The 18,420-nt window shown below is 37.9% G+C and overlaps 2 protein-coding genes across 2 annotated transcripts; both read right to left on the reverse strand.

The window, feature by feature from the left end:
• Positions 1–325: 325 nt before the first annotated feature.
• Positions 326–8,041, reverse strand: LOC139719622 (signal peptidase complex catalytic subunit SEC11A). Its single transcript, XM_071631030.1, has 5 exons — positions 7,913–8,041; positions 5,539–5,648; positions 4,479–4,628; positions 2,505–2,682; positions 326–1,566 (listed from the first exon to the last, which is right to left on the reverse strand). The coding sequence occupies exons 1-5, from the start codon at positions 7,964–7,966 to the stop codon at positions 1,516–1,518; spliced, it is 543 nt and encodes a 180-aa protein (XP_071487131.1). The 5' UTR covers positions 7,967–8,041; the 3' UTR covers positions 326–1,515.
• Positions 8,042–11,021: 2,980 nt separating this feature from the next.
• LOC139719623 (MICOS complex subunit MIC13-like) lies at positions 11,022–17,731 on the reverse strand. The gene is made up of 4 exons (XM_071631031.1): positions 17,712–17,731; positions 15,092–15,233; positions 13,916–13,967; positions 11,022–11,746 (listed from the first exon to the last, which is right to left on the reverse strand). Exons 1-4 carry the CDS (start codon positions 17,729–17,731, stop codon positions 11,649–11,651), a joined length of 312 nt encoding a protein of 103 aa, XP_071487132.1. The 3' UTR covers positions 11,022–11,648.
• Positions 17,732–18,420: the final 689 nt, after the last annotated feature.

Here is an 18,420-nt window from a genome sequence, read left to right on the forward strand (position 1 = left end):
AAATTTAAACAAACACAGACCAGATAAAAGCCTGGAATTGGTGCATGGTCCCTCCGCTTTGGTCTGTATTAGTGCAAAATTGTCATAAAGACTGAATAATATACATTGTAGTTTGATTGAGCTCTTTCGAAGTACTGTGGGCTTTGAAATAAACCTATTAGTGTACGTAAAAACTAATCTTGCTTTGTGAGCTCTTATATTGTTTTCATAACCTGATGAAATGAAAAGACAAACAAACAAACAAACAAAGCAAGGACCACTATATGTGTTTTGCTAGTTAGTATCAGGTGGGTCGGTATAGAAAGAGTGTACTGTACAATGTACAAAAACTTTGCATTTTAAACCCTTATGGAAACAGATGAGGTGAATGAAATAATCAACACTTTATAATATTTATGAATAATTACAACAAGAACAAAGAAGAAGATACACAAACCACCTAAAGAAGCTTGATGCGCCATAAACTGCAGCCTTGTAGCTGCTTGATAGTTCTTAATTTCGATCCAATTACATGAATAATAATAATAGCAGGTATATTTCAAACACAAAGGGTCTCCAAAACACCAATCAGACTTTGATGGCATGCACACCTTCAGTTCACAGTGCAATGTATTCCCAAATTGTAAACAAAACTTAGTCTCAAACATTCTATGAATGTAGAAGGTCTTCTCTTGAATTTCAGCACACGCTGCAGGTGTCAACATGGATAGATACCTGATGCAGTAGGTCTAGTCTGCATTTCTTGAGCAGTAAGACATAAGTATGGTTAACAAAACAAATACAACCCTTTTTAATTTCTACTACCAAGTAATGCATTTTGTACGGCAAACAATTCAAATCTTCTTCACTTACGGGTACTGCCCATAAATAAATATGCTACTTCATTTCCAATACCACACTGCATCTCATGATTCACGGTCACTGCAAGAACTGGTTTAGTGAAACTAATTCATAGCCCTGCAGCACAATTTGTGTATTTAAATCTAAATTTTGTAAGCAATTTTCGAGAGAAAGGGTGTTACAATCACCAAGGCAGAAGAGAATGAAAAAAAAAAAATGTCAAGTGAAAAACCTACATCTGCTTATCATAAAGTGAACAAACAAGTAACAACTGGCGTATACATCGAGAAAAACAGTAGTACAGTGAGAGAAATGAAGGATACTTCGGTGAAAGTGAGATACCTTATATAACATCATTACTGCATATTTACCAATCTACCTTCACATTGTCAATTAAGAAATAAAAAGGCGTTAATCCTGTGAGACTTTCATGTGTTGAGTTTATGCCCATCTGCTTCGTAACTGCTCAACTCACGGTTGTCAACTACTTGAACCATCTGTTCGTTTCAGTGTAGAAGTATTTTGCCTCGTCTTGGAACGTTCACGGTGATAAGATTTAAGTGTACTCCAGGCAAACAAAAAGAGACCACATCCTGCTGAAGATGCAGGTATGTACATTCATTCCACCATGGGCTTCATTGTGTCGATTGGTTTGGCAAGAGACAGCATTCTACATCATTCACGATGTATGAGGACAAACACTCCAAGACCTGCTAAAATAATATACTGTGAAGAGAAAGGATGAAGTATATTCAGCGCAATTGATTTGGAGTCACCACAATTAACCATTTAGCAAGAATTAACCATTTAGCAACACAGAAAAATTATTACTACAGGTAGTCTTCGTGTGAAAGGACTCCTCAAAAAGTCATACAAAATCATACACAACATTAATCTGCACACATAATACAAGTACATATTTGTACTGGTTCATGTTGTGAGTCTTTGGATATGTGCAGGTAGGAAATAAAAAAATTACATCACCTTTGAACTTTGAAATAACAACATTTTTACTAACTTGTGAGATGAATCCATGGGTCCATTGGCTACATAAAGCTTGTTATTACACACTGTCAACAATGTGTATGTTAATTCACATCATACTTTGTCAGATGCTATGACAAGATCATCAATCTTTTATAAAATTCTTCGCCAAACTATACATGCAGTCCTCTGCATCTCTACCGTTCCTCCCGCAAATTCTCAGAAAGCCTTCAGTACCCCTTTGGCAGGGTGGTTATCTGCCTGTGTAAATGCAGTCAAGTGGTACATGTATCCCCTTTCCATGTTCAACTACATGTGCCACTGAACAATGAAAATATTGATCAGGTACGAGGTATGAATAGAGCGTGCGCTGATGGACTCACAAACTCTTTTGCTATACACAAAACAAGGCACCTGAATGGGGTCAGTGAAACTCAAAATCTACTGAGCTCAGCCTTGATCACTATGTACATCTTCATACGAGTTTTAAAGCAAAACAAGCACAGTATATTAGAAAAGGTACAGTATACTGTGACACACACAGTTTTCCTACAGAAAGAGAACAAAACTGATAGAAGAATAGCATGGGTTTGTTGGCCTCTTGGTATGACCACAAACAAACAAACAAACAAATAAACAAAACAAGACAATAACCTGGTATTTTCAATTTTGATGCTTACCTTTAATTTAGGGTAGTCGTTCATCATAATTGTAACATTGCCAATGTATGGAACAAAACCTCTCGCTCTGCCGACGACATCTTTCCTCTCCAGCCAGAGTTGGCCCTTGGCGTACAGCCCCCTGTCATCTACCATATTATTATCACCTTTTGTTAAAAACTTGACTGTTCCATCTTCCCTGTAGGAGAACAAGGCCAGCATACAAGAAATTATCAATCTCTCTCTTGTTCATCCTCTTTAGAGACATACTAAATGACTTAATAAACCAATATTTTGGATGATTTAAGGAAGAAAATTGCATTGCAAGAACAGATACTCTCTAGAGATAAGCATTTGTTTTGGACAAAAGTAAGTGGTGTAAAAGGAGGAGAGAAGTTAGTAATTAAATCAAAAGTGTTTTCACTTGCTGTGTGGTTGTTGTCTGACTAGTTGTATTTGAAAAACATAGATACATTACTAATAAAACAAAATTATTAAAGATTTTTTCAGAAAATCTTTTAAGAAAGGTCCTGTTCCCATTCATGTTAATTGAATTGAAATACATAATGCAAAAGACAGAAAACAGTTGTTTTCCATGTGATATGCCTGGCCTGAACAGAAACTAATGATACAGTATTCATCGCATAATCGGGACAGGTTGGGAGTAGCAAACACGGCCCCTTTAAGCGAGGTGCCCGATTTCGCGATGAGTACTCACCATACACTAACGGCATACGACATGTACATGTAGTGCACACACACACACACACACACACACATGCATACTGACGTACTGTACATGTACATGAATACACAACACGCTACCCCTCGGCGCGACCCTCCAGCTCTCCCTGCATTCTCGCAATGATGTAGAGTAATCGCAACCGGGTTAGATTCTTCTGTCAAACACGCGTGTACACGTAATCAATGTCAGCTCATAGTCTAGATTCATAAAACGTTACGTATTCGCACATACATTGAACCCTTCTCATCTTTCATGCTCTCCCTCCCACTCTCTCCCCCATCTCACTGAATACGTAACTGTTCATAGCCCTCATTTCAATCACGTAACTTTTGCCCAGTCACAACTGAGGAAGATTGTGACGTACACACAGATCACAGTGTACAGCTGTATTGAAAGTTGAAACCAAAGACAGTAGATAACAAGATACGAAGGCGTGCGATAACAATGGACTTTGCCCTCAGAGTGTATGACTGAGATTAAACAACGCACACAGCCTAGGCTGTATGAGCGAGGCATGTTTTTTATTGGATGTGAGTCGAGTAGGAATTGCAAGCGAGCACATGGCTTTGCTTATGTAGGGGAGAAGAATGTTCGCGAAGGCATGTGCTTTGCAATGGCATGGATACTTATACACGGCGCTTTCGTGGCTATGCATGTACATGTACTGGATGGACGGAGGTCAAAACACACCAATCCGAAGCTTGCTTTGTAAGTTTGTTGTAAACGACAACTGATACGGAATCTTTGAAATATTGTTGTGGTATTTTGGTAGATTTTTTGTGTAAAATATTAACAAAATCAAAGATCGCTTGAAGAAAAATTGTCCCGTTTATCAGAGGTCCCCGCCCGATCATCCAGTGAAAATAACGTGCGTTGGAAATGTTTCTGGGAAGCGTATATCATTTAAGCGAGGATCCCGATTATCAGATGCCCGATTATGCGATGAATACTGTAATATCAATATTAGAGAAAGGCAATACATGTATACTATTAGTGTATAACAGCAATGTGGTACGTAACACAATATGAAATTCGTTTCACTTCTTTATGATGTGAATCAGAACATACTAGAGACAATCCGAGTCCAATCAAGATCTAACTCCATTGTACAAATTGAGTGGATTCTTCCAAATATTTGAATTGTGTATGTCCTCACTTTAATAACTTATATTATGCAACTTTGCTGTAGGCATTAGTAAGTAATCAGAATCTGAATGTACTGTTTCAGTGTGCTGCTGGGCAATTCTTACTTCTCATGTAGACGAAGGACTCTGTGCACGATGGGAATGTCTCTTCCTTCGATCTTGAACACCACAATCTCACCAACCCGAATGGGATCTTCTTGATAGTTTGTGAGGAATAGGAGGTCACCACGGTGGAATGCAGGCTCCATACTGCCACTATATTTAAACATCAAAGAATACAATTATCATGGCATGCAGCAGAATAATCATAATATAGTTTAAAAAAAGTCAATAAATATAGTAAAAGCCACCTCAAATTCATTTGGTGTGCAGTGCATTCATCATTTTTTTCTTTTTTATGTAGCCAAAAAAGAAAAGAAAAGAAGAAGATGGAAAGAAAAATAGAAATGCAATGCAAAAGTAAAAGCACTAAAATGCTATGTAGCTCAACCAAGAAAAATCTAACATTGAAGACAATCAGACGGTACCGGGTATTCAGACCTACAATTGTACATCTTCCCCTTTCCATTTCAATGCTATCATTTAGACATGAATATCATGTACAAATGTAGATATGCATGAACTACTGTTCCAATTTGTTTGTTGCATTATACAGTTTTGTGGGGGCTTTTTTGCATTTTTTTGGATTGATCTCTAGATGAGTTGTGGAAGAGCAAAGACTTGCAATTTGAGTGTTCTTGCCCCCAAAAACTTAATCTTTTTTTTTTCTTGTAGAAAAATCACAGAGATATACAAAAGGGAAAGGGGAAGATGGAGGAAGTACAAGTGGAAGAGAAGGGGAAAAAAGGGGGAGAAAGACAAGGGAAGGAGAAAGGGGGTTCATCTGAAGAATAAAGCAGGGAAAGAGGCAGGCAGAAAAGGGGGAAAATAGGGATAAAAGAAAAAGAACTTGAAATAGATACCAAGTATGCCTTCAGCCAAATACTAGAATGATGTGATGATCTACAGGAATAAGAAATTGATATGGGATGATAAGTGACGAAGAAGAAGAAGAGATAGAAAATGAGATATCTTTAAGAGGAAAGGGAAACAAAGAGAAACAAAGAAAGGCATGAACAAAAAATGCTGGTAAAAACAAAAAGAGCCTGAAGACAGCATGACTCACCTGAGTACCACAACAATGGGGCTCTCACTCCCTGTCACAACCATCAGTCCTTTCCATATCATGAGAGCAGATGACACTATCATGCCAAAGTTTAGCACTTGATAGAAGAGCTGCAGTGATGACAAACAAAATCCATTAAATCTGCCTTGTAAGCCACAAGATTCAAACTATGAAACTCAAATATTAAGCAAACACCTACACTGTAAGTCAACACAAGTTTTGATTTTAAACTGAATATCAAATAAAAATTCTGTGCGTTTAAAAACCTTAACAATATATGATATTTATAGATTCAAAATCGCTAATTTAATGTTTTATGTTAATAACAATTTGGCACCAGTCAATATTTCTAATCTATTTCGCCACAATATAGATGTTCACTAATATAATACTCGCTCACGTTTTAAATTCAATTATCCTGTAGCCAATAGTCACTCCATACTAAAATCTGTTAAGCATACCGGTCCCCGTATCTCGAACAACCTTTCAAATGACATCGCTTCTTGTTCAACCATAACTTCTTTCAAACTTAAATTGAAGAATCTTTTGATTCATATATATAAAGAAAATAACCAAGTTTAATAATTTATTTGATTTAAATTCCAAAAGAATTTACAAAAGTTATATTACTCATGATTTTTTTTTAAAAACCAAGATTAATATATGCATCATGTATGTGACTGTATTTATGGGGGGGGGGGGGGAGGAGGAGGCGTCGTACTTCTATTGACTAAGACCTCCTTATTTATTATTTTTTCCATTTCAATGTATAGCATTTCCTGTGTTTTATGTACAATTTCAAGCAGTTCATTATTTTACTTCATTTAAAAATTCTGTTCACTTCGTCATGTACATGTACATGCATTCTATTTACTATTGTAATCTGGGGGCTTTATGCCTTCTCAAGCTATCACTTTTTGTAGTCCCCGTTCTCCTCATCAATATTTCTTTTTCTTTTTGCTATGTTGATCTCACAATGTATTTGTTTTTATGATGATTGAGATGAATAAACGAATTGAATTGAATTGAATTGAATTGAAATATAAAAACTATTTTTTTAACCATTTTTGTTTGAATTCATAATTTGATATACAGTAGGTCTATACTCACTGCATGTGCGCTGGATCTTTAACAAAGCACATCAATCATCATTACATAAGCCACCCAAAATTAGACCACCAATGCTTGACTACTTAGTATCCTTTTACTAGCGCATGGTCAAATTTTGGCAGGGGTGGTTAGTTTTGGTTCGAGAACTGATACTCACTACACATGTATTATGAAATTACTATATGCTGGAAACAGTTCACAACTGTTCTTGCCTTTTGAATATAGACTAGATTACCTGTGATTATGCATAATTGTGCTTGTGTCATTTTGATACCTACCAACATATTTTCATTACAACTGTACCTGTAGTGTAACGTTAGTCGTTACATTCAATTTTACATTTAGAAATCTACTGACCAAGATATATTTGCTAGGTCAACTAGATCTACTGGTACTACTACTAATAGTACACACAGCCAGCCCTGCCCTGTCGCTGTACACAAGATCAAGACTAGCGCGTAGCAACAGGCTGAGCATGGCAGACGCTGTGCCCACGTGGCGTCCGGTTGGGCTAGGATTGAGGTTGCTAGACACAACACTACACTCACACTAGCTACACGCAGCCGCTGTAGGGACAGCGGCTGCACCTCTATTCCTTCGCAGACGTTGTCATTTTTCAGTGTGGTTGTGCGACTCCTTCATGAATACCTTTATTAATCGTGGAAAACTAAAATACAAGGAATTATCGTAATTTATGATAATCATTCAATAATCGGTATACGATTTTTTGTTTAATTACGTCAAAAACTCACTGAAATCTGTGGCTGAAATCAGGTCTGTAAACGTCCTTATTGCTTCACTCCTCATCTGCGTGTTATTTGAATGGCATTCACTCTCGTATACTACAACGTACAACGTAGGTAGTCGGAGAGGCGCCCTCTAGCTCTCCGACTACCTACGTTGTACGTTGCAGTATACGAGATAATGCTCTTGTTCAAATTCGTGCCCAACCTCATTTCATCTGTAATTCACTGGCACAAGCTGTGTGGCTCCAGACCTACAATTCATTCCAACTCTGAAAGTAAATGTAACACATTGAAATAGCATATTGTACTAGAAAACCTTGAATGACCAAATGACAATGTAACCTGTACCTGTTGTGAAAGCTAATGCCATATGGTCACTATTCACCCACTTTTACCCATTCCGGAAACTGCGGGAATGCGAATAGGTGGGACCGAAATGTAACTGACGTGGATCATTACTTCTTGAATACCTACAACGTGAGAACTTGAGGAAGAAAAGGAACCAAAAGGCACGTTACCTGGCGCTTATTCATGCGCCTAACTTCGTCAAGAAATTCAAGAGCCACCATCATGAACAATTTCGGTACTTCTTCTGCAGGCGGTCAGTCGCAGTACACAGGCAACCAAGTACGTATCCACACGTATCCTTCAGGTTGAACTGCACGAAGAGCGCCCATGCGTTTTTTAGCTTGCTTTGCTTGGTACAATATGTACACATGCACAATATGTACACATGCTAACGATAGAAACACGAATTGTAGCTACCTTACTAGCAGCTGGGCTAGGGGAAAGCTCGAAGCTGGATGGTCAATTTATAAGGGTCTCAGTGATTAAATTACAAACTGTAATTCAGCCGTACTTTTAATTATCTAATACATTTAATTATAATACGTTTGAATCTACAATATTTTATAATGGTTTTACTGGGGGATATGCCATTCTATATGGCAGTTACTTTACAAGTAATACAAGTGTTACTCAAATGTAATTTGTCAAAGCAGTTAATGACACGTTACCATTGCGGGAAATTCTAGCTTCCCTGGCCGCCGACGGGTAAACACGGTACCGGTATTTTATTTGTGTAACATATGTACCATCATCAAACAAAAGGAAGCAATGAAAATAAAATGAAACAAACTGACTTAAATCTAAAACGTAAGATAAAGTAAGATTTGAGTACCAGGTAGGACTAATCAATTAACTTCCACACAAGGAGAGAAAAAGACATATTTGAGTAGATGAGCAAAACACTGACAAATATTCACAAACCAAAACGTGTCCAGATGCATTATCTTTGTCTTGATCTACCTAATCTATTACGGCAGTACACTGTACTATAAGTGTGTCTTTTTATTAAACAGTATATATAGAAAAGACGGGGGGGGGGGGGGGAGAGAAAAAATAGCTATAGGCCTATACCGTACGTATATACACTCGGCCCAAAAAAAAGAAAGTAAACATTTTTCAAGTTTATATCTCTCAGAATTTTTGGCCAAATGTTAATGTATCTATACCATATGAAAGGTGATTTAATTGGCTATCACTTTGGTAAGTCATTAAAAAGGGAAACTTTACGCATGAGTGAACACCATTGTTTTTCTCTTCCAAGGCACAAAAGTAAAAACTGAAAAAATGAACAAGATGTCATTCATGCGTAATTCCATGCTCTTCCATGTAAATAAGAACAAGACGAATTTAACACACACACACACACACACACACACACACAAACCGATCAAGTCAGTTGCAAAGTATGCCTGTGATCTCTGTCATATCTTTGAAGCCAAAAAGATCAATAAAGGCTAAAAGTGATCAACAAATATGAAGAATTTTCTGTTAAATCCAAATTCAAATGAAATGAGAGAAGCAATATTAACAAAAATGGTAGGATTTTGAATTGATTTCTCAAATAAGGAAAATTTTAAATTATATTTGGTTCTTGAATTGTTAATGAATTCTTGAATTACTAAACTAAATTCATGAATGAAATAAAGATATTCTGTAATATGGTATAATACATTGATTTTCATCGAAGTCTTCTATGAAAATTACGAACTAAAAAAAAAGTGTTTATATACTTTCTCTCTTTTTTTTTCCTGAGTGTAGATATACAGGTACAGCTGTATAATGTGATAGGTATAATGAGAACAAAGGAAGTGAAGAAATTGTTCTTGCGAACTGTACACCTGCTTGCACGCATATACAAACTCTCGTATCTATAGGGCCTACCCAAACTGAACATAACATGAACACACATAAACACAAACATATACATTTTTGAGCACTGTTGAGGTGATTGTGTTCTGAATATATGTGATAATGTTTCTTTTTTTTCAGGGTGTTAGGGGCCTACTAAAAAAAAAAAAAAAATGATAGAAAAAAAGGGAATCAGAAATCAATTCAAAATTGAATCAGTTGAGGTGTTTCGTTCTATGTATTTTGATTGCACTTTCTTACAGTGGCCTTCTTCATGCTGAACATGCTTTAAGGACAAGTCCACCTTTTTCTTTTCTTTTCTTTTTTTTTTTTTGGGGGGGGGGGCACCAAATTTACTAAAAAATTACTAAAGATATTTAATTTGATGATTCTGGTGGCCCGAATGGGCCAAATGCACATAAACACACACACTCAGTAAGGAGCCTTCTTGTTCAATTTGTATATGAGATCAGCAACTTAAAGGACAAGTCCACCTTCATAAGACATGTGGATTGTGTGAATGCAGCGATATCATTAGAACACATCAGTGAAAGAGGCAAGTAAAGAGCTCTTTTACTATGCAATAAAATTGAAAATATGTAGAATTTTCTTTATATCCTCTTTACATTATCTGTTTTTCGCATATAACATTACAACATCTTTCCAACATCACTCATCATTTCATATCATAATGAGCTGATATATGTTCGAGGTCTATACACGCCTTTGTATTATTGAAGATTCCCACTCCGTGAATATATATGGTACCAACATCAGTTTGTTTGAGAATAGAAGGGGTTGTGACTTAACACTCTCATCTGAATAACAGCAATACTTGATTCTCGTATTTGTATGCCTGTCAAACCTGAGCCACATTTTACTTATCCACAGCCAGAACAGTCAGAGACATTAAGGGGAAAAATTAAGGCAGAATCCACAAGTTATCATAAAAAATATAAAAAGTGTTACATGATCAATAGCAAAGCCATGAATAAGTATAACTGCATATATATTGGACTTATAGCAGATGGCAGTTTTCACACACAGGTTCATCTTAATGCAATTTTGACAAAGTTCTCTTTAATTTTTGTACAAGGGCCAGCACATGGCACCTAAAATAACAAGGCTGTGAACATTTGGTGTAATGTGATAGCATTTTATTCATATACACATGCCACTTATTCCAAGCACATCACATTCAGAGATAAAGAAAATACATGTTTAAAACACAGACTACCATGTATTCAACTTTGTGATCTCTTGGACCTATTCTGATCACCTTTAGAGTCTTATGACTAGCATATGCATAACATAGTAAATCAGTAAGAAACAAATTTGGATAAAACCCAATATGCATTTATGGGGGGGGGGGGGTCCTTCAAGATATCGGCTGTGTACAATATGACCTGTATGAATCTTGGTACTATGTGTCTGTACCTCATGTACATTATTTACGATTTATATTTCATTCCTTGCTTTGCCAACTGAAAAATTTACCACCCATATTGAAAATGAAGACTTCCCAATTTCAAATTTCTTCCAAAAAAGTTTAGAGGAAGACTCTTTATAGGTGGTGGATATCCACAGACATTAAAAAAACAAAAACAAATGGGTTGTTTGCAAATAATTCTGTTATAAATTTAACATCTGAATGTATGCATTTTTTTTTCTGAAATTGACCAGAAAGCATAAACACTGTCTTTTTTAAACCCATGAACTTTTTACTATAAACTGTAAGTAATCCATTGTAGAGGGCTGTACAAATTGCAGCATGATCCCACTCAGAGAGATTCCCCGCATTCCACTCACAGAAGAGAAGATTCACAGGATGTTATTTACACATCACGCAGGATCCTAGCCACAGCTAGAATGTTCAAATTCAAGTCTCTGTTTGGAACATTGTCTGAACTCTGATCATGATCAAGTCCATATTCATGCATAATGAAGATAGCACTAAGCTCTGACTGATGACTTTACGATCCATGATTTTAAAAGTCAAAGTGCAGACACTGTTAGTCCTTGACAACCTTCTCACTGGTTGCTTCACAAAGCTGTCATTCATTTGCCTGCATCCGTGATGTATCCCACAGCCTGATTGCCAAGTTCCTTCACTTTCTCTGGCCCTGCTGCTAGCGATGAAAATGTCCACTTCACACCTGCAAAATATCCATGATATCAAAGCAGAAACACAAATGATAAAGAAAATAACACAATATCTTCATGCCATCATAATAAATGAACAAGAAAAGCAGACATAGAAATGCATATTAACCCTATCTCTGTCACGGGCCGATTAAATCGGCCCAAAAACTTCAATAGCAATGCTTCGGCCGATATTATCGGCCCTATTTTGATTGACAGATTACTTCAAAGGCTATGACACTACCACTCTATAAACTCATTTGTGATTGGCTGGCAGTGTAAGGAAACGATTTCAAGCGTGAAAAAAGCTTCCCCTCCTTTAACCAATCAGGAAAGCCTTCTCAAAGTCCAAGAAATTGTGGTTGCCCCGCCCATGTTCATTTGCATTCAGACTGCAATGTATTGTGTACAGTTTTGCCATGTGTGGAGAACTTACACGAATCTGTATATGTGGGACTGTGATAGAGATCGCCGCGAGCGATGAAAAGATCGTACACGTGGGTCAATTTTCATCTATTTTTTTTAAGTCAAAATAGTAAAACATGAAGTGAAAACATTCAGATTAGGGATTTCAACATCTCTGAATTCTGTGAAGGGGTATAGTTTCAGTAATATCGGCCTCATAAATGATCTGAAGAATAGATGAACACTGCACATTCGGTGCAGCAGTTGCAGCTGTTTACTCAGCACTAACAGCAGTGCAATGGGTCTCTAGTTAGCCGGGGCCAGCGGGGCAGGTGTAAGGAGCAATAGGGTTACAGTAGCTTCCTGCTGGCGGCCTGAAGCTGTGCAGTCTTGATGTTGGGGTATGTTTGACTGTTTATTATTATTACATGATGAAACCGTCACTATGCGAAACTTCAGTTCAATGCAGGTTTATCATAAAGAAAATGACTGCTGTGATAGTTAATTTTGTTTCAATAAGGAAAGTGCAGAAAGTCATAGACTAGCATATGATGATCAACTGGAATGCATGGACACTCCAACGTCTGAATATTTTCAATAACATTTTTTATCCTTAGACTATCTTATCATTATGGCATCATCATAGGACAAGATTAATATAAATTTGAAAGAAAAAAGCACAATTCAATTTATATTTTCAGCTTGACACGATACAAACACGCTTTGTCTACTTTCAGGCCAACATCACTCACAAAATCAGAAATTACACAAAATGTGTGAAATCTAGGTTGTAATTGCCACAGACTTTTGTTCATAAAATGAAAAGCACTGATGCTATTGATGAAAAAATCATACCATCTGAAAGCTGAATAAATTCTCTACAATATCTATGAGACCTTTTTGTGATGCAAGCTCATGTTGTGTGGAAAAATGAGGTGGTAACATGTAGAAATAAGTCTGCATTGATAATTATGTGACATAAGAGGGCGTCCTACTTGAAATTGAAGTGCGCCCTCACTCAGATTATTATGGAAAATGAAAGTTTAGACCATAAGCTTTCAAATGATGTATAACATGACACATTAATGTCAATGATAATAATCAGAAATGGCCATCAACAATCTTGTGTCTGTGCACTGCAAAATGTCTGAGCAGTCTGGCTACGGCGTATGTGACAGATATAGGGTTAAAGCATACAGTGCACTATGCTTCACTCTTATACTCATCTTGTCATGCAGCCCCATGCAGTAAGATGAAATATGAAAAAGAGTAAATGGAATATTGATTTTCAATGGGCTCTGATAAATCAAAAGTTCCACTGACATACTGTCAACACTTTCACTTCATGGGATAGCAGCTTGAATAATGTGCTGTTGTTTTTTGCCCAATACATAGTGTATTTTTTCCTCAAAGTGAATACTGACAGTCAATTCTGGAGCATCAAAATGTCTTGATGATGATTTCTCATAGCAGAGGTGCATGGCCCCTTGTTCAGTAGGTTGAACTCCAATATTGTATTTTTCATTTACAGCAGTTTCTTGCCTTAGAACATCAACACCAGCACACACAAACATGCTCACAAAAAAGTGTGGCACAATTAATTCAATTGAATTCAATTATATGTTTCATCTCATTTCATTTTAATGTGGGCACACATCTGAGTGGATGTACTGGCATCAGGAAAGGAAATTAGGCTGATATGCACTTATGATCATACAAAGCATCTTATGATTCTACATTTATGCATAGATGATTCTACATGTGAGTAGGTTGCTTACCTGAATTCCACCCTTGTTTAAGGTTACTTGACAGCTGCTCTGATGAAGGTATCTGTTAGGAAGATATAAAGCAAGACACTGAAATTGATTACAGTGCACTCCCGTTATAACGAAATGCTCGGGACCGGCAGTTTTCTTTCATTATAACGAAATTTCGTTATAACCGTGTTTGTTGTAACGGGAGTGCACTGTACTCAATCGCTACATCCTTATCATCCACTTCATCTAATCTTGTCAATTCAGAGCCAAAAGACACAACACATTGCATAAATACACTGTATTTGTTTAAATATGAAACTCTTGGTAGACATCCCCACCTTTCCATCAACATAGATAATGATTATCTTACTGTCAATCAGCATCTAGGAAGTATTTTGGGGTCACAAGTTTCTCACTGTAATACACGGTAGTGTCAATGTTCTTAAGTGATACCGAACTTTTCAATGTGTGGTAGGGTCACATGCAATAATTCTTCTACTTGCACACATGAGAAATTGGGGCCCAATTCATCTGGTAGATGACAAAAGTTGTGTAATTCCACACAAAGCAAGCACTGAGCAGTGCTAATACTACTTGTCCGTGTGCCTGACTATGAGAAAAAGTCAACTGAATGTGAAAATACCTTTGAGTGTGTTCAGTAAAACTTCACAGGATTTCCTGTGAATAACATTATGTGTACCTGGTATACATGTATAATGATATCATTGATTATAATTACCCCTGATATTTTTTGGCAAACCTCTCACCATCATGATTAATGCCATCACCTTTATTATTACCTCCACCAAGGAAGGAGGTTATGTTTATGTCGACATTGATAGTCTGTGTGCAAAATAATTCAAAAGTTGTATATGGATTTGGATGAAACTTACGGGAAAAGTCGCTATTGACACAAGGAACAGATGATTGAATTTTGGTAGTACTCCAGGAATTTGTATGAATTTTGGAAGGATTTTTATATATTTTGGCAAATAGGTCCAATGAACTTGGGAGTTCAAGCTGCACGTATTTCAGCATGTATGAATGGAAATGAGCTGCTTGACAGAGGTCTGCGTCCTTGGAGTGCTTTTCTAGTCATGCTTACCATCATCATTACTGACTTACTGTTATCATCATTAGCCCTCATGACATGCATTGAGGAAAAAGGTCAAAGAGCAGATTTTTATGACATCTTACTTGTCTAAGGTACTCATCCTGTGTCTTCAGAGAACCACTGAGGCTCCTCATGGTCTTAGCACCGTCAAGGGAAGATCCCCAAACTCCTTGCTCCACCGAAACATAGATGGCTCCACCTCCAACTCCAAGCTTCCCAAGGGTTCTGTGAAGGGTCAAACGTGGAATTTTTAGGGGAAACATGATATCTGGAAAAAAAAAAATATCTCAAACTCTAACCTTTGGGCCTAACCCTAATGCTGGCCCCGGTACGACTCCAGAAGCTGTGTACCCTAGCTAGGATTCCAGGATCAGGGAGGTGAGACACCTCCCTGCCAGGATCCAGCGCGTGCATAGACCCCATTTGCAATTTGCATTTTGCATTTGCATTTGCATTTGCAATACGTTGTTCATGGTTGATATTATTTCCAACCAATTATAATTCTTTTCATTTCTTCTTCTCCTTCTTCTTCTTCTTCTTGATTTTGTGAGGATTAAAGGAAATCTTACCTATTTGGGGTATCAAGGCAAGAACAACACAACTAAACAGAACAAGCATTGGACAAGACAAGATTCATTTTACCTACTGTTACCTTGATTTACCTTGACTTCTGGCATTGTATTCAGTAGGTCTAGACAGAACTTATTTGTCCCTCTGCATCCTCTCGAAGAAATATCTTTGGTAACGGTACATATGCTACGTAAATTGCTACTACTGAATAGCATGCACATTCCCATCATCAGTGGGGTGCGATCAAAATCAGTATTGAGTAGGCCTAGTCTATAGTATACGGAAGTAGTCTAGATATCTACTAACGTTTAATAGTAGTAGGGTCTTTATACACTTAGTGGTCCTGTTGAGACCACCTTCGTTACAACTAGAACTGTAGTCTGCGCCCTCTCTCCCCACTGCACTATCAAAGTCTATACCATCCAGTCCGGCAGCGCGCAGCGTATTGATCCAGATCCAGATCCAGAGACTTCGTCGCGTCGACTTCCGGTCATCCCTTCATGTAGTACATGATTCTACCTAAACTTATTACGCAGCGTCTACATCAGTTCGGGAAACCCACTCACAAGGGGGGCCCCTCCTTATAAGTAACCCGTCCCCCTTATAAGTAACCCCGTCCCCCTTATAAGTAACCCCCGGGGCACCCCTTATAAGGAGTCTCCACGCTTTTTTGCAATGCAACGCGAAAATGAAAGGACTGCGGCAATTCGCTTGATTATGTCCATAAAGCTTCACAAGTTTCCCAGTTACTCACGAAATTTGAGCAAAATCGGTTTGAGGCATCATATCTAAAATCATGGATTTAAATGCGATGTCAAACGACCCATGCGAATGCTGAAATGCGAGCGATTACTGGCGTGAGTGTCGCCAGGCGCGGCGGCGCGGCAATGCTTGAGTGCAGACGTGGCGACTGAGTACGGAGACTTTCGTACTCAGTCGCCACGTTAACTGCGACCAGCCCCAACACGCAGTGTTGGGGCTGCGCATTGTAGCAGACATGATCATGACAGGCGAAGTATAGCGCCTAAAAATCAATATGAAATCGCAAAAATTCCGCAATATGAAGACTTACAGGTGAAGATGTAATGTTGAAGACTGACTGCGTTCAACTTTTGGTTCTGGTAATAGTCCCTTTCTGCTCGGTTTGATGAGTTAAATGCGACTCGGTCGAGAGGAACTCGGGAGAACTACATCTTATACAGTAAATGGATTTGAGATTTGTGCGCATGCGCTGGCCATCAAGTCGTGTAGCTTTGTGGCAAGGCCTTATCATACTGTTGGCAAACCCTCTCGCTGTATATTGCGTTGCTTTCTGGGTGGGTGCGCGCGCGCACGCCTTGTCAGAAGGCTAAACGCATTGCGACTCCGCCAGCACATGAATATTTACGTGCGCAGTGTACTGCATACTGATTTCGAAAATGGTGAATGGGATGGGGAGCAAGGACTACGGACCCGTATATGGCCGTGAAAAAAACGTTTTTTCAAGATCATTGGACCAATGTGAACAAGAACAAGGTGAACGAAGGGTATTAATTAGATAAGAATCTTATGTATACTATAAAAGTACGTTTTTTCCTCGTGATATTCGAAACCTACGGAGGTGCGAAAATCTGTGACAGACTGTGTATGTTTTTCAAGCTTACCGATATAGCACTCTATTGACTCAGGACGCTCCCACAGTGTGTAACTGTGTATATGGAGCGTCCCGGGGTTATCGCCACGTCTACTTATAAGGGGGACGGGGTTACTTATAAGGGGGACGGGTTACTTATAAGGAGGGGCCCCCCTTGTGAGTGGGTTTCCCGAACTGACATGCGTGGTGGGTGAAAGCACAAGTACATGTACATTCCTTAGGGAAGAGACTGCAACTGGTGTTGGGTCAATTGGGAGGACCAATTATCAATGAACTGAATAGTCTAGGCTCTACCACGGTAATAATGCTTGTCCAACCTAGCTAGACTTGACAGCACGAACTGAAAGGTGTGGGACTACTGTTTACACGATTTTTTGCTTCGGTTAATCAGTATGTGCATGTTCCTGACAATATTGCACTGCTTCCACACTGTCTAGTGAATTCTACATGATGTTACCTTAGATCATAAACTTGTCGGAAATTATCAGAGTAAAGCTTACCGTAAAACTGGAGCTGCCATGATAGAAGTAAGCGGTTTTCCTCAGCCTCTGTGTGTGACTCTGTTGTCGGATATGCACCAGAGAGTTGACGAGGTCGACTGATGATCCGATGATGCAACCACATGTACAGTGTACATACGGTTGAAAGTTGAAAGTTGAAAGTTTATTTACTCACAACCCAAACTCTGGGTATCGGAGTCCAATGAAAAACATATAGCACATTATAATATCAATAAATAATAATTGCAAATAACTCTGAAAAGTGTACAAAACAACTATAACAAACAAAATAAGAATGAAATGCGATTGATGAAAAGAAAAAAAAATGTACAGAAATATACAATATATACACGATATATAGTGAAAAAAAAAACAAAGAAAGGGAAATATGACGAGAGAGAGAGAGAGAGAGGAGAGAGAAAGAAGGGATATATGGAGGTGAAGAGGGAGAGTGAGAAGGACACAAGACTGGTGAATTAACAAAAGATATACGAGTGACTTTTGGTTCAGGAAAAAAAGAAAAAAAAAAGAAACAGAAAAAAAAGAAAACACACAAAGACATATGGAAATGAATTCATACGCTAAGTGAACAAGAAGGAAGGAAATATGGACGAGAAGAAGAAGTAGAGAGGGGAAGAAAAAAGGAGGAGAGAATGAAAAGACAAATAAGTTACAAATCAATTGTAAAGAAGGCACAGCCTGTAAAAAA

The sequence above is a fragment of the Diadema antillarum genome, unplaced genomic scaffold (genome assembly GCF_040938485.1).
Source record: "Diadema antillarum isolate AM-2024a unplaced genomic scaffold, OU_Dant_1.0 scf00000112, whole genome shotgun sequence".
Classification (NCBI taxonomy): domain Eukaryota; kingdom Metazoa; phylum Echinodermata; class Echinoidea; order Diadematoida; family Diadematidae; genus Diadema; species Diadema antillarum.

Bases quoted from the DNA above. Each gene is read 5' to 3' on its own strand.
- LOC139719622 (XM_071631030.1), bottom strand. From the start codon at position 7,966: ATGATGGTGGCTCTTGAATTTCTTGACGAAGTTAGGCGCATGAATAAG. The intron at 5,649-7,912 runs GTAACGTGCCTT...TCATCACTGCAG, and splicing joins GGCGCATGAATAAGCGCCAG to CTCTTCTATCAAGTGCTAAA. The intron at 1,567-2,504 runs GTAAGCATCAAA...TTCTCTTCACAG, and splicing joins ACGACTACCCTAAATTAAAG to TATATTATTTTAGCAGGTCT.
- LOC139719623 (XM_071631031.1), bottom strand. From the start codon at position 17,731: ATGGCAGCTCCAGTTTTACG. The intron at 15,234-17,711 runs GTAAGCTTTACT...GACCCTTCACAG, and splicing joins ATGGCAGCTCCAGTTTTACG to AACCCTTGGGAAGCTTGGAG. The intron at 13,968-15,091 runs GTAAGATGTCAT...TCTTCCTAACAG, and splicing joins AGGATGAGTACCTTAGACAA to ATACCTTCATCAGAGCAGCT.